Consider the following 15,180-nt stretch of genomic DNA (forward strand, 5'->3'; position numbering starts at 1 on the left):
GCTCACAGGCTATATATACTTGGGAGCAGAACTATCGATGTAGATAATTGTGTATGAGGATTGTTACTTATTTTTCTGGTCGTTTGCTTGTGAAAAGTGGTTTACCAAGTCAAGATTTGGGCACTAAGGCCTCGTTTGTTTTTAGAAAATATCTTATCTCATCTAATTATTATAATTTTTTTAATTTTTAATACAAAATAAAATAAACAATTCAACTTTTTCAAATTTTAAAATAAAAATAATATTAAAATATATATATTTTAATAATATTTTATTTAATTTTTTAACTTTAACTTCAATTCATCTCATCTCATCTTTCGAAAAAAACGAGCCCTAAATATTTACACAAGATAATAAATACGTTATGGTTAAGCAAAGGAATGAAACACTGCTGTTATTTTGTTTGTTTCTGTTTTTGTTTTACTTTATTTATTTATTTATTTTTATTTTTGGTTCCCCCTTCACTTCTCTCAGGAAACGGAAATATATCCATTATTTTTATAAATAAAATAAAATAAAATAGAATAGAAGAATATACTGTTTAAAGGTGAAAAAAGCAAGAGTGTTGAATAAAAATAAGATTATGCTTTTCAAAATTTATGATTTTTGCTTATGCTTTTATCACTCTTTGCTTGCACAAAGGTAATGCTTATGTCACCCAGAAAAAAGGTATGCTTGGCTTGGACAACCCCTCTCTCTCGTTTCCTTATCTAAACAATTTCTTCAATTCTTGGCAACCAAATTTTACTTTCCATTCACCTAGAAGATATATATATATATATATATATATATATATATATATATATATATAATATTGCTTAGAAAATAAAAGATATGATATGTTACAGTACAAAAAGACATATGATATAATAAAAAAATTAATATGATAATGTTGATAATAATTACTTATTATTTCGGTTTGTCCACTTTTACAAAAGCAGAGAATAATAGAAAAAGGAAAAAAATAATACTCCCCTACCCACTTTCAAATTTATTTTATATTTTATCTTCAACAGATTCCAACCAAAACTCAAAAATCAATGTTTTTTATCATAAAATATTAAATCATCACAGCAATATTCATTACTGTCCATTATTCTATATTTTCTTTTCCCACTTATTTTTTTTTAATCTCAATTCGGACAGTCTTTGGAAAGTTAGGCACCAATTAGCTAAAACAACAAAAACAAGGTTTCTTATTATCTCTGCATTTTTCATTCAAATCACAAAATCAAAAATCAGTCTTTTTTTCCTCTCAATCTCACCCAATTTCCTAAAAATAAAAATAATTTTTACAGCAAAAAAAAAAAAAAAAAATTCATCACTCTCCGAGCTCTGTTTCAGCTTAGCTTTGCAACAGTAGTTTTGCAGAAGAAATCTTACTGTTAGTTTTGCAATAATATTTTCTTCAAGCTCTTCTGCTAGTTTAACACTCCAAAGAAGCTTTATAAGCTCTAAAATTTGAAGCTTTTTTTTTTCTTTATTTTTTATTTCTGGGTTTGGGTTCAAAGTTTAGTTATTTCTTATTTTGGATTTTCATATCTTTCAAAATCTCGTAGATTTTTTTTTCTTTCTGGCGATTTAGATTAAGAGAAAAATGGGGCTTTGAATAGAAGTTTTAGAAAAATCTGTGGTGTTTAACTATGGAGGCAAGTAGTGGGGTTACAGTGGTGGGATCAGATGCTCCGTCGGACTACCATGTAGCTCCAAGGACGGAAAATCCGGCTCAGACTGCTGGATCAGCTCCGCCGCCGAGTACGGCGGCGAAAGTGAGTGCGCCGCCTTCAACGGTTGTGACTGTGGTGGCTCCAGCTATGCCGGCAAAAAAGAAGAGAGGTCGGCCTAGGAAGTACGGGCTTGACGGTAGCGTCACGATGGCACTGTCTCCGAAGCCGATATCGTCCTCCGCGCCGCCACCGGTGATCGACTTCTCGGCCGAGAAGCGTGGAAAAGTGAAGCCAGCCAGCTCGGTGAGCAAGACCAAGTTTGAGGTGGAGAATATAGGTATGGGGAAAATGTGCATCGCTATACATACGCTTGAAATCTGCTCTGCTGTGTTTGTTTTATGGTTAAGATAGGATTGCTGGTTGTTTTTGCTTGTAGTTTGTGTTATCTTGATGCAGTCCGGGCCCCGGGGTGGTTTTGGTTTGGTTTAGCGGGGAAGTGATCCTATAGGGATTGAGTTTAAGATGGTTGGTTTGGGTTTAGGGGATGCTTGGGGGGTAGGTGTGGGACCTCTGATTGGATGCCCTCAGTGAGATCTCGAGACTTGATGTTTCTGGTAGTTCTGAAAAGATGGCGAGTTTTTTGCGTTTAGTGTGAGAATGATGGAATCTTCTTAATATGGCTTTCATTTGGTACTTTCACCTTTTTAGGAACAAAATTGTGCAAGGTGCCAATTTCGGGTACCTGCTAAAGGTTTGCAAGTGATGTGAACATACGTTCGACTCGAGACTTAAATTCAACGGCCGTCACTGCGAAGGGGGAAGAGAGAAGCTGTTTCCACGTTCTCTAGATATTTAGTTCTGAGTTGGTGTTTTGTTGTTGGTTTCTTCGGATATGGTTAGAAGTAAGGGTCTTTCAATATTCTGACCTCTTACTATATATTTTGATTCGGTCTACCAAGTCAGTTGGAAATCTGAATATGCATCAGGACCTTTTGTTTTGACTTCTCTCATCCTCTTTATTTATGTGGTCTAGAGTGCCTGACTGCCTGCACTCCTTCAAGATATCTTCTACCATATGTATGTGAGAATATCTTCCTGGACAGACATCATTGCTTCTAAAGCTGTTGTAAGCTACTTACTTATTCCGATATTCTAATGCTGCTGACTTCTGCGTGCTGCATGGAAATTTAGGTTTCAAGCCATCCATCACTAAAAGAAAATGTAGCACTCTGGATTTTAATTACTCTTTCGCCACATTAGTAATCAGTTGTAGGAAAGTTGTATACTACAGTTTCTGCAACATCAGCCAGTATTAAGTTGTTATGCATGGTTGTAATGTGAACTTGGGAATGAAAACATAGCATCTACATTTACAGATTGGCACTGCATTGGTACTTATATTGTTAGGTATTTAATATTATGCTGATAAAAAAAAAAAGGATTACAATTTAGTCTTCCCTTCTCAGAGTCAGATTTTTTTTTTTTAATAATTTTCTTCCCATTGCAGAAATCAGAAAAAAATTTATCTAGTTTTGTGTGTGTTTATTGAGCTTTCTTCACTTCAGTGCCATGCGCTTTGCTTTGGTTTATAGAAGAGAGAGACCGTTGTCTTGAGAGTGAAAAGCAAGCACAAGCAATAGGACTATCTGGTGTTTGGAAGTGAATAGGACAATGAAGAGGGAATGGAAGTATGGTGTGTTAAAATTACATTAATGGGGAAAAACTTGACTGACTCAATAATGTCCTATTCATTCATAAGTTTATCTGGAATATGTGAATTCCTGGTATTCAACTCTCTGACATAAGTACTGTGGAATTGGATTGAGCCTTGGTGTGGAAACCTATTATGTGATAACTTTTAAATTCTGAGAAACCCTATTATGTAAAATGGGCATGTTGCCAGTACCAATATAAGATCTTCCATATTCACAAATAATGGCTATTTTGTGGTTTTAATTTCTTTTATTGTGGTGCGTATGTCATGAGTACTCATTGAGAAAGCCAATTTATTCATTTTTATACGATCGGTGATGAATTCATTTATTTTAAAGAATGATAGAGCCCTTAGTTGAACAAAGTCTCAGTATGTTTCAATAGATATGATACCTATGAGATTTCTCTTCTGCTTTAAAGAAAACAAATTACGAGGCAATTTACATTGTTTATTCGGTGGTAAACATGCTATATATTGGTATGGCTAGTGAATTTTTCAAATTTACTGCAGAGAGGAGGTTCCTTATTGTGTTTACTGATATATTAAGAATCTTCTGTAGGTGAATGGGTTGCATGCTCTGTTGGTGCCAATTTTACACCCCATATCATCACTGTTAATACCGGCGAGGTAATTGTTGAAAATAAAGGTGTCTTTTGAATGTATTGAAAGAGATTCTGCTGTGTTATGGTTGGCCTATATGAAGATAATATCTGGACTTCATGGTCAGAGAAGAATGACAATCTTTGAATACTAGAAATTTGGCCCTTTAACTGATTTCCCATAGATTTACTTGGTAAATGATCAGAGTACTTTAGCCTATGGATGAAGGAAAGAACTAGACTAAAACCATTGCTTTAGTGATCCATTTTTCTGCATTGCATTGAGGTATCCTTTTTTCCCTAGGATAGTTGAATGTCTTACAAAAAGTGAACTACTAATGTAAATTGGTTTCAGTTTATTTTAATAGCGTATCTGTGGTTTCTTCTTCTGAGCAGATTGGAGGTTTTATATAGGAAATCTAACTAGTTATAATGACAGCATTAATTTATTTGTACCGCCAGTAGGGCTGTAAGTCGGTCGGTCTGGATTGGAGAAACCGACCGGTTCGGTCCGGATTGGACCGGCCCGAAGTTGGGACCGGTCGGTCTCGATCTAAAAAATTCTATTTTTTCGGTTTTCGGTCCGGTCCTAGGGTGGGGTTTCCCGGACCGGACCGACCGAATAGGAAAATATATTTTTAATTTTTAAATATATTTTTTATATATTATTTTATATAATAATTGTATAATTAATTATGTAATTTTCATCTAATCTATCACCATTAACAATATAAAATTTTAAATATGTAATTACAAATTAATATTCTATTAATTAACTGATGTATATTATCAATTAACATATCACCAATTTACCTTTAACTAATTATTAACATCTACATCTATGATCTAATTAAAGTTATTAGATAAATTTTTTGTAAAATAACTAAGTTGTAAGTAAATATAAAGCAATTACAAATATTATTGTAAATTGTAATTTACTAATGTATGATATCAAATAACTAACCTATCACCAATTCACCATTAACTAATTACTAACATCTACATCTATGATCTAATTAAAGTTATTAGATAAATTTTTTGTAAAATACCTAAGTTACAAGTAAATATAAAGCATGTATGGACAGGGACCTATGGATAATTCAATTGTTTATGCTTCATATACAAAATGTAAAAAGTTTAATATAGCTCATTATGCATTAACTATCATAATACATTGACATACTCTAAGTTAGTAACAAATTAGCAATTAACATCATCAATATAATTATAATTAATTATTTTTTAATGAGTCAGTTACATAATCCACATTAATAATTTACTTAATTTTAATTTAGCAATTTAAATAATTTTTATTAATTTATTTGAAATAAAAAGAAAAAAAAATAAAAAGAATTGGGCTGGACCAAATAGACCAGACCGGACCAATAGCTACCGGTCCGGTCCGGGGAAAATGATGGACCGAAAATCTCGGTCCATCACCCCCCCGGACCAGACCGGACTAACCGATTTACACCCCTAATCGCCAGTTCACATACCCATTGCATGTCTTGGCTATAAACATTACCTACTACATAATTGATTGCAATGGCAAGAGTGGATGTTAGTACACTGCAACCTCTTTGTTCTTCTCTATCATACAAGTTTACAGTACATTGACCTGTAATTGATTGAATAAGGACATCATCCCATGCAAATTCTTTTAAATTCTCACGTCAACAAATCAAAACCAAAAGCACATAAAAACAAGGTTTTTGTAATTGGGAAACTTCCTAATTCTGAAGGGTAAAAACCTATTTGCTTTCCTAATTTGGGCCTAATGTGGATACTGATTACTTGTGCCTATATATATATATATATATATATATATATATGTTGCTAACTTCTGAAACTCTAAAAATCAATGAGAATTAGATGGTCAATGTTGCATCAATGTTGATTTTTTTATTTGACTGCAATTTTTTTTGTATTGCCCCCGGGGCGGGGGAATGGTCACCAAACTTTGTAGTTATGCTTTAGACTCTGCACCCCTTGGGGTTGTAGGGGTAATGTCTCAAGGACATTCCGAGCTGATTTGGTAGTACTTCCTATCTGTATGCTTTTAATGTCTAATTCAAAGAATTAAATTGAATTTTATCATAAAGGTGATGTTCCTCTTGATTGTTGCAGGATGTTACAATGAAGGTCATATCATTTTCTCAGCAAGGGCCTCGAGCTATATGCATTCTCTCTGCAAATGGCGTGATATCAAGTGTTACACTTCGCCAGCCTGATTCTTCTGGGGGTACATTGACATATGAGGTGATGCAATTTATCCCCCTTTAAAAAGCTGGTGGACCTTTATATTGGAGGATCAAATTCAATAAATGAGTTTCATTCTAAGTTAGTAATTCCTGCCATGTTGGCCTTGCTGGAATCTGCATTGAGAAAGGTGATAGCTTTCTAGTTATAGTAATTGATTTATGTTCGGTCATGTGGACCGCCATCTAGTCTGTTCATCCGTATTCATCATTGGGTCAGCTGGTCCTGTCTGGTAGCCAGTGCCATTGGTCCCAAACTTGGGAGTACAAGTTTTTGTATGTATTTATTTTGTCATTATTGTTTATAAAAGTGATTGACTGCTACTATTAGTTTGACAATCACAATTCCGATCCAATATCTGCCACTGTTCCTTCCGACCAAACCGTTGGCCATTTTCTCATCATGTCACCTTCTATTATATGTATGATTTTCTGATCCTATCAATTCTATCAAATCTTTAAATTATCTGCTGCTAAAAAGCTAGCATATACCCAATATCTTTATGCTGTTGTTCTCACAGGGTCGTTTTGAGATATTGTCGTTATCTGGATCATTCATGCCAAATGAAAGTGGAGGAACGAGGAGCAGATCTGGTGGGATGAGTGTTTCATTGGCAAGTCCAGATGGGCGTGTGGTAGGTGGCGGTGTTGCTGGTCTATTAGTAGCTGCAAGTCCCGTGCAGGCATGGCTCTTACTTTTACAAATTGGTGCAGAAGAGAAACGAGAAACTAGTCTCCAATCCAAATATTTTTTCCTCACCTTCTTAGAAATGATGATCTGTATAGACAGTTCCATAGCATGAGGGTCAAATTCTGATATTACCTTCTTGTTGGTATGTTACAGGTCGTAGTTGGGAGTTTTCTGACAGGGAATCAGCATGAACAAAAGCCCAAAAAACTGAAACACGAGTACGTATCAATTGCCACGCCGACTGCAGCTGTTCCTATATCGAGTGCAGATCCTTGGCCTTCGCTGCCACCAGATTCCAGGAATAAGCCTACTGACATTAACGTATCTCTGCCTGGAGGGTAATATAAAGGGCCTCACATTGTTGTGCAGTACGGGATTTGTTACTGACCACATTGGCAATGGAACTCGATTAGTTGAAGCTCACTCTCGCTGCGTTTGTTTGGTCTGTTGTTGTAGTGCAGGGGTTTCCCCTTCCCTTCATAGGTAGAATTTTATCTTAGTTTAGCTGAGTGTAGACCACCTATGTTGCCGCTGTTGTCGAGTAGAATAGTTTGATGTAACATCATCTACACTTGAACCTTCCTTCTTGAATTGATGTGATTGTGATTTGAAAGTTGTTTTGGACATTCTGAATTGAACTCACAGTCTCCAGTGGCTTCTTTATGTTAAGTTATTCCGCAATGGTTATCCAAAAAATGGAGGAATCTGCAGCGTATATACAACAGTTTTCTGTTATCCATAATTCAAGGGGACCAAATCCTAGCACAAGGGCCAATAGCCCATAAGTCATTTCTCTGCTGCCTGCAGTAATTTTCTTCGTCGAGTGATCTAATTATGAATATTGCCTAACACTGTCAAAGGAAATCGATCAGAAGGAAAAAACAAAAAAAAAGCAATCTTGTTTCTCCGAATCCCTCCCTCTCCGATGCTTCAATGCTCTCTTTATCTTTTATTTTGACTAGGCTTGTGTTTTCTACCTGGGTATTTTTCTCACTTTCTCCTTCATCGATACACATTCGGTTCATGATTAATCCACCTCTTTTGGGAGTTCCGCGGTGAGGGAGTAGCCCTCCATCTCCCCTACCAAGGCCCCTTTCCTCATTGCCATCCCTCTCGGCTCTTTTCCTCCATTTCTCCTTCTCTTTTCTTCTTGGTTTTTCTTATTGCTTTTACAAATTAGGACTTTCTCACTTACCAACACCAACCACGCATTCTAGATACATCTTGTCCATGGCCTGCTCATCCTCAAGTAATGCTAAATACAATTATGAGTTGTGCAAATGCTATGCACTTATTTTAAAAAATGATAGGGTCTATTATTAAAAAATTAATTTTTTTCATGTGAATTTTTTATTTACTCATTTTTTTCAAAAAGAGTGCACGACGTTTGTGTAATCAATGATTGCAAATATCATTTCTACTCTATGATTTATTATCACTTTGTCCAATTTTTGTCTAGAATATATCGTCAATATGAATTGATGCTTAAGAATCACTCTGTTTGTCCCTTAATCTACATATCGCCTCTTATACACATCATTCTTATTTATATATGAGAATCATTTGCATTGAGCATTTGGCTCATTTTGGATCATCCTAGATTATGACAATTTGCTGCATTGTTTGTATCTAACATTCACTCTCACCTCTTTTAACTAATTTGGTTACAGCCGGATATCTGGGATTACAGATACTCAAACACTAAAAAAAAAAAAAAAAAAAACCCAACCACAATACAAAATGTCAATAATGTTCAAAGAAAATTACAAGACCAAAACTTCTAAGGGACAATAGATGAGAGAAGACAAAAAATAATCCGTAACTGAGAAGAGTTACTAGCACGACGGAACTAGAAATTAATTTATTCTTACCACGTTTGGAAAACACCCATATGGCACCTGGCACAACAATTGCATTTAGAAATCATATGGATGCCTATTTTCTTGATCTTATCATCAACATTCAAACAATTATGAGAAACCTTCCACATCATGATAGAAATTTTCTTAGGAAGATTGGTATGTCAAATCCAATGGGTCCAAGGTAAAGAAGACGCTCTAACATGGATACAATCCCAAGCACTATTTGTAGTAAATTTTTCATTATTATCCTTCATCCAAATAAGAACATCGTGCCCATCCTTCCTCCTAGCTAAAAACTGATACAACTCGAAAGCTTTTTGTTGACTCACAAGCCTTTCCAAGAGAGGGATATCCCACTCATTTTCAAGCCGACACTTTTTGATTTTAACTAATTCTCTTGTAATGATATAATGTTTAGGGGTGGCAATTTGTTTTCGTATCGTATGAAGTTATAGATATTCGATTGTATGGGTCAACTCGAACATGACCGTTAAACTAAACTGGTCAAGACATTCAAATTCTAATACGACCCATTTAAATAACGGGTAACATAACACGACCTGTTTAATAATTAATTAGAAATTGATCAATTTCAACCCGTTTAAATTTGTTTTATGTAAATGAGTTGAATTGACTTGCATAACCCCTTTGACCTGATTAACTTAATCTCACATAAAAAATAAAACATATATTTATTAATAGCCACAATATTTAAAAAAAAAAAAACAATAAGATTATCTACTAATAAAAAATATCAATATTTTTCGGATTTTAACATATAATAAAACAAATATTACAAATCCAATAATAACAAATGTAAGCAAATGTCCAAAATTAATATCCCACCAATAAAAACATAAACATATTGAGAAATATCAATATTAAAATTCAACAATAATAAAATTGTAATTTTGAAGTAAAATTTAAATATATTGATTCCAGGTTAAACATGTTGACTTATTATTGACCCATTTATTAATTAATCGTGTCTAAAGATCAATTTGTTTTGACCCGAACCTATTTATAAAAAATTAAAACTTGCTATTTTAGTATCATGTTCGTGTTGAATTCACAAATTGTATCACGTATTATCGCCCTTAATAATATTAGCATTGAGGGAAAAAAATGTTGGTGAAAGAGAAAATGTTCCGAGTGCCTTCAATAGTTATGATTATATTTCTTGAACTTTTCGTTTTATGGATCTACAAGTTAAGCCACTCAAAGTTCTTGCCATCACCACGAGAATGATTAAAAAGAAGCAACTTTGTGATAGACTTGTTTCATCAATAAAACAAACAATAATAATAATAATAATAATAATAAAGTAGCATGTTTTCAGGATGAAGGGGAACGGAACGTCGTAGTCCAGATGTTGAGAACACGGACTACAATATATACGGCCAGGTCAACAACACATACGCGTCATTTTGACAGTTTGCTAATCTATCAACTTCAATCATCCACAAGTGACGGGTGTTATGTCATCAACAATATTTTTGGTACGAAAAGTTCTTGATGCGGAAAAGTAAACTAAGCTGGAAGGTCTGAAGCTCGACGTTTTGAAGAAGCTGCCACTCCACTTCCACGTTTTGCATTGAATTCTAAACTTAAAACTATCATTAAGTCCACAATTTGTACCGTCAAATGTTTCGCATTCAAACCTTTCCCAATTAATGAAAGGGCTTTAATTTATGCCATAGAATATTAAATATTCCGTCAGAAAGATCCCACGTACAGATTCTAATTAAATGATAATTTATGCACCAAATGGAGTGCGTGAGGAAATTTCCCAGGAAAAAAAATGGAACTCAGCCCCTAAGGTGTAATGAAAAAAGTCATACCCTTTATGGCAAATTAGATGCATATATGCTACAAGTCTCGAGAGGAAAATGTTAGATATTTTACCTTCATGATCCAAGGTAAAAATATCTAAGGATCATGTCACTTAATTATATTTTAAGGATAATATGGTACAAACCATTGATTATTGAATTTTTCATTTTAAGAAAATAATAATTTATTAAACGGTTGATATGTATGCAGATATCATCTTGCGATTCTTTCGGATAAATCTTAAAAAAAAAAAAAAACATGCTTGGAATTCAAGAATTGAAATTTGTGTTGGCCATTGCCGACATATGGATACTTCCCACGAATCCACGATTAAAATAATTAAGACAGTATATAGGAAGTTTCAGGGTTTATATCATTCATGCTTAATTAGAAGTTCTTATATATTCCTTGACGAGGTCATGTACTTCCTGAATTTCCACGTAAAATACTAATGGTATACTACTCCCACAATCTATCTCTCTTTCCGAGAAAACCACTTTTGAGTGCTCAGCCATATAAATTCTCTCTTCGACGTCAGTACGATAGCACATTTTTTTCACAAGCAAGCTCGTACTTACGTACAACGTACAACACCTATTACCCATTTTTTTATATTGGTTGGGGGTATCATGAGATTTGTCGAGATAATGACACCTCTAGTACTTGATCTGTGTTTGGCTGCCATTCTATTCCTGAACTTGTGGCCATCAAACCGTCAAGAAGATAAGCTTCACGGATTCTCATCTAGCCCGCTTCTCCAGTTTTCAGTTTTTAACATGATAATCATAGCCATCCTTGTTGGAAACTACAGACCTTCACAAGAAGTTGATGGGGCTTGGCCTCCCTTCCTACCTTTGAACGAAGGCCTAGGGGAGGAAGATATGAAATACAAGACTGGGGATTGCATTGAGGAGGACGACGACAACGACGAAGAATGTTTTGGTGGTTCGGATGGTTATGTTGAAGATGATGACGATGATGATACTAGTGATGACGATATATTTTGGCAAGATGAAGAAGAAGAAGATGACGATTGTTTGAATAGAAGAATCGAAAGCTTTATTGCCAAGGTCAATGAAGAATGGAGGAAAGAGAGATTAAGGGACTTATGTACGTATTAACCAGCTCGATCGATCTGATTTACCTAAACGGTTATGAAGTATAAATATAATACATCAAGTCATTGTATGTAAATGTGTTCCAACGACATAACATATTTTTATTTCTAGATTCCCCCAGCTTCTTATTGTCGGGGATATTATTCCTTAGTTTGTTTATTTTTCTCATTTCTAGATGCATCCACTTTTAGGGACAAAAACAATGCATTATAAATTCTAGCAATAGATATGATATAACTTTCTTTATTAGTTATAATTTGTTGAGTATATATTATTATCTCAGCAAAGTTTGTTCAAAAATAAATCATTTTGGACTGAACCAGAATAGTACCCAGGTTGAACTTCAACATGGTTCTCAACCCAGGCGGTACTTGTAACTAGGCATGCAACCCAACCTGAGGCAACCGGGTTTGTGTCTGACCAGACCTGATTGTCCTCATCCAATGGCCAAACCAACCCGACTCGACCCGAACAAACACAGAACGAGTCGAATCCGTATGACCCGACATTCACCACAGAGAGCAAAAAAATAAAAATAAAAATAAAAATCTGCGTTCTTCACTTCTACATCTATTTACATAATATTTCCATCATCTGTATGATATGATCACAATATCAAATTATCAATCTCAAATCAACAACCCAAGAAACAAAAAATGAAAAGTGTAGTTTGCAGCATTTCAGCATCTTCTTCTTACTTTACCGACAGGAGAAAAATAAAAGAGAAACCGAAAGTAAATTTCTTGGGAAACAAACACAGAGAGGAAAAACCATTTCAGCGCTTTCTGTAAACAAGAAATATTTTGTAAAGAGATCAGACAAAGGTCAATCATGAATTCCATAATCTTCACTTCCTTCGACGCCGTGTGTGCGGAGTTGTTGGGCCAAAAGGTAGGGCTTCCTTCCTTTCCATCGCCAAGGGCCGTAGCGATACCACCGTAGCCAACATCGACGTGAACAAGAAGCAACAGGGAGACTCACAGTCATAGCCACCACTGGCGACGTATGTTAAGAAGGAGAAGCAGCCACAGCAGCGGAGATCATCGCGGTTCGCACAGGACTTGGATGGACTGAACTGCTTCAAGACTCTCATATCTTATTAGGCTAACTGCAGTTCGCAAGAAAGCCTTTCGAAGAGAGAGGGGTTTCATCCGTAGCGTCTTTATGCTGGAGAGAGAGAGAGAGAGAGAGAGAGAGAGAGAGAGAGAGAGAGAGCGAGGCTAGGGTTTGTGCTGGATAGAAAGAAGAGAGGGGGGTTGTAGTTTGATCAGTTTCGTCCACTTAAAAGCGGGTTGGACATCATCCAAACCGCATCTAATTTTAATCCGATTTTATACGGGCTGATAGGATCGGTTTTGTCGGGTGGGTTGAGCTTATTGTGTTTTTGCATAGGCCTACTTGTAACACCTGATCTATGTATATGAAGGACAATGATGTTAATGACAAAAATTGTACAATAGACCGGAAATGAAGAAAGAGTCATCCCAACCCATGTTGGTGATTCAGGTTTCGATACGATACTCTTCGCGTTCATCTATGAAATAAATAATAAATAAGCAAATAAAAGTAAATAAAGGGAGACACAAGAATTTACGTGGATCGGCATAAAGGCTTACATCTACAGGTTGTTGGAGGCAAAATCCACTATATCAGGTGATGATTTTACAATATCTTGTAGCCTCGCATATCACTCAATACAATGAGAGAATTTAGTCTCAGGAAAATCCCTCTAAAGAATTGGTGGAGAGTGCATGGAGTGGCCTGTCAGATTTTGTGGGAGAGCTGCTCCTTATATAGACATTATTTCCTTGGAGTGATAGAGTCCAACTTGACTTGTGATACCTTTTCCTTTTAGGAGTCTGAGCCAACTTCTTTACTTTATCTCTTTCATGCCTTATCTCTTGGCTTAGTGATGGATTTCCAAAGGGTTTGACCCAATCAATTTAGTCCCTAACAGATGCCATGGCTTCTCTCCCCTCAATACATTTAGCTTATTTGGACACTTCAAATATTTCAGAATATCTGTAATTACTAATGTTTGAGCGTAATGGGAGAGAAGCTCGACCATATAGCCTTGGCAAATAGGTGTAGCAGGAGATGCCCTCGACCGCGTAACCTTACCGATTGGAGAAAGGCGAGAGAGAAGCTCGACCGCTTAATTTTTGGCGAGAAGGTGTGGCGGGAGTAATGCTCGACCGCGTAACCTTACCGATTGGAGAAAGGTGGGAGAGAAGTTGGACTGCTCACTTTTTGGCGAGAAGCTGTGGTAGGAGTGATACTCGACCGCGTAACCTTACTGATTGGAGAAAGGCAAGAGAGATGCTCGACTGCTCAATTCTTGGCGATGGACGTAATGAGAGAAATGCTCGACCGTGTATCCTTGGCAAATAGGTGTAGCAAGAGATGCCCTCGACCTCATAAACTTGGAGAGTGGAATGTAGCGGGAGATGCCCTCGACCACGTAACTCTAGGCAATGGGCGTAATGGGAGAGATGCTCGATCGTGTAACCTCGGCGAATAGGTGTAGCGGGATAATGACTCTACCGCATTGATGTTCAAGTTGAGCTCAACTGCTTCATTGTAGTAGGAGACAAAATGCGACCGCACTCTATGGCTGGAGCTAGAGCTCTCCTTGTATGAAAATAAAAACCAAATAGGTTAGATTAAATAATCCAACTCACAAGTTTGAGTTTTGCAAATCATTTGATGACGATCTCTAGAGAGGGCCGTGTGGTCTTCTGACCTCCACGATGACGATCTCTAGAGAGGGTTGTGTGGTCTTATGACATCCACACTCGTTCTTTTGCACTGCGAGTGTGTAACTCAACTTTTGGTTGCACCATGTCCTAAGAAGTTCTCACAAAAAACAAAAAACAAATTAGATAAATGTAACACAAATTACAAGTTTGAAATTTGTGAACTTGAGCCACCCAGCTAAAGTGTGGTGATATATGGGTGATGCCCGCAGGTAGCCATGCCTTGGCACGGGCAATGACAGAACCACATATGTTTTCCACAGAAACCTTGGTCTGGTTGCTTGGTGGAGATGCCGGTTTTGTTGCTTGCCGAGAGGCATTGGTCTTGTTGCTCGCCGATAGGTGTTGGTCTTGTTGCCCGCCAAGTGGCCCAGGTCTTGTTGCGCGCCGAAAGGCGCGGGTCTTCTTTTGGTTGCTGAGTGGGTCGTGGGGTTTTTTCACCTCCACGTCCTTCTTGATTACTAAGTGGGTCATTGGGTTTTTTGACCTCCACGCCCTTCTTAATTGCTGAGTGGTTCATGGGGTTCTTTGACCTCCACACCCTTCTTTAATTGCTGAGTGGGTTGTGGGCTCTTTGACCTCCACACCCTTCTTAATTGCTGAGTGGATCATGGGGTTCTTTGACCTCCATGCCCTTCTTTAATTGTTGAGTGGGTCATGGGGCTCTTTGACCTCCACGCCC

The 15,180-nt window shown here is 36.5% G+C and overlaps 1 protein-coding gene across 1 annotated transcript; it reads left to right on the forward strand.

Moving 5' to 3' along the window:
* Window positions 1–1,145: 1,145 nt before the first annotated feature.
* LOC121236042 (AT-hook motif nuclear-localized protein 1-like) lies at window positions 1,146–7,567 on the forward strand. Its single transcript, XM_041132535.1, has 5 exons — window positions 1,146–2,004; window positions 3,941–4,008; window positions 6,108–6,239; window positions 6,760–6,921; window positions 7,083–7,567. Exons 1-5 carry the CDS (start codon window positions 1,644–1,646, stop codon window positions 7,269–7,271), a joined length of 912 nt encoding a protein of 303 aa, XP_040988469.1. The 5' UTR covers window positions 1,146–1,643; the 3' UTR covers window positions 7,272–7,567.
* The last annotated feature ends 7,613 nt before the right edge of the window (window positions 7,568–15,180 follow it).

The sequence above is a fragment of the Juglans microcarpa x Juglans regia genome, chromosome 6D (assembly GCF_004785595.1).
Source record: "Juglans microcarpa x Juglans regia isolate MS1-56 chromosome 6D, Jm3101_v1.0, whole genome shotgun sequence".
Classification (NCBI taxonomy): Eukaryota; Viridiplantae; Streptophyta; class Magnoliopsida; order Fagales; family Juglandaceae; genus Juglans; species Juglans microcarpa x Juglans regia.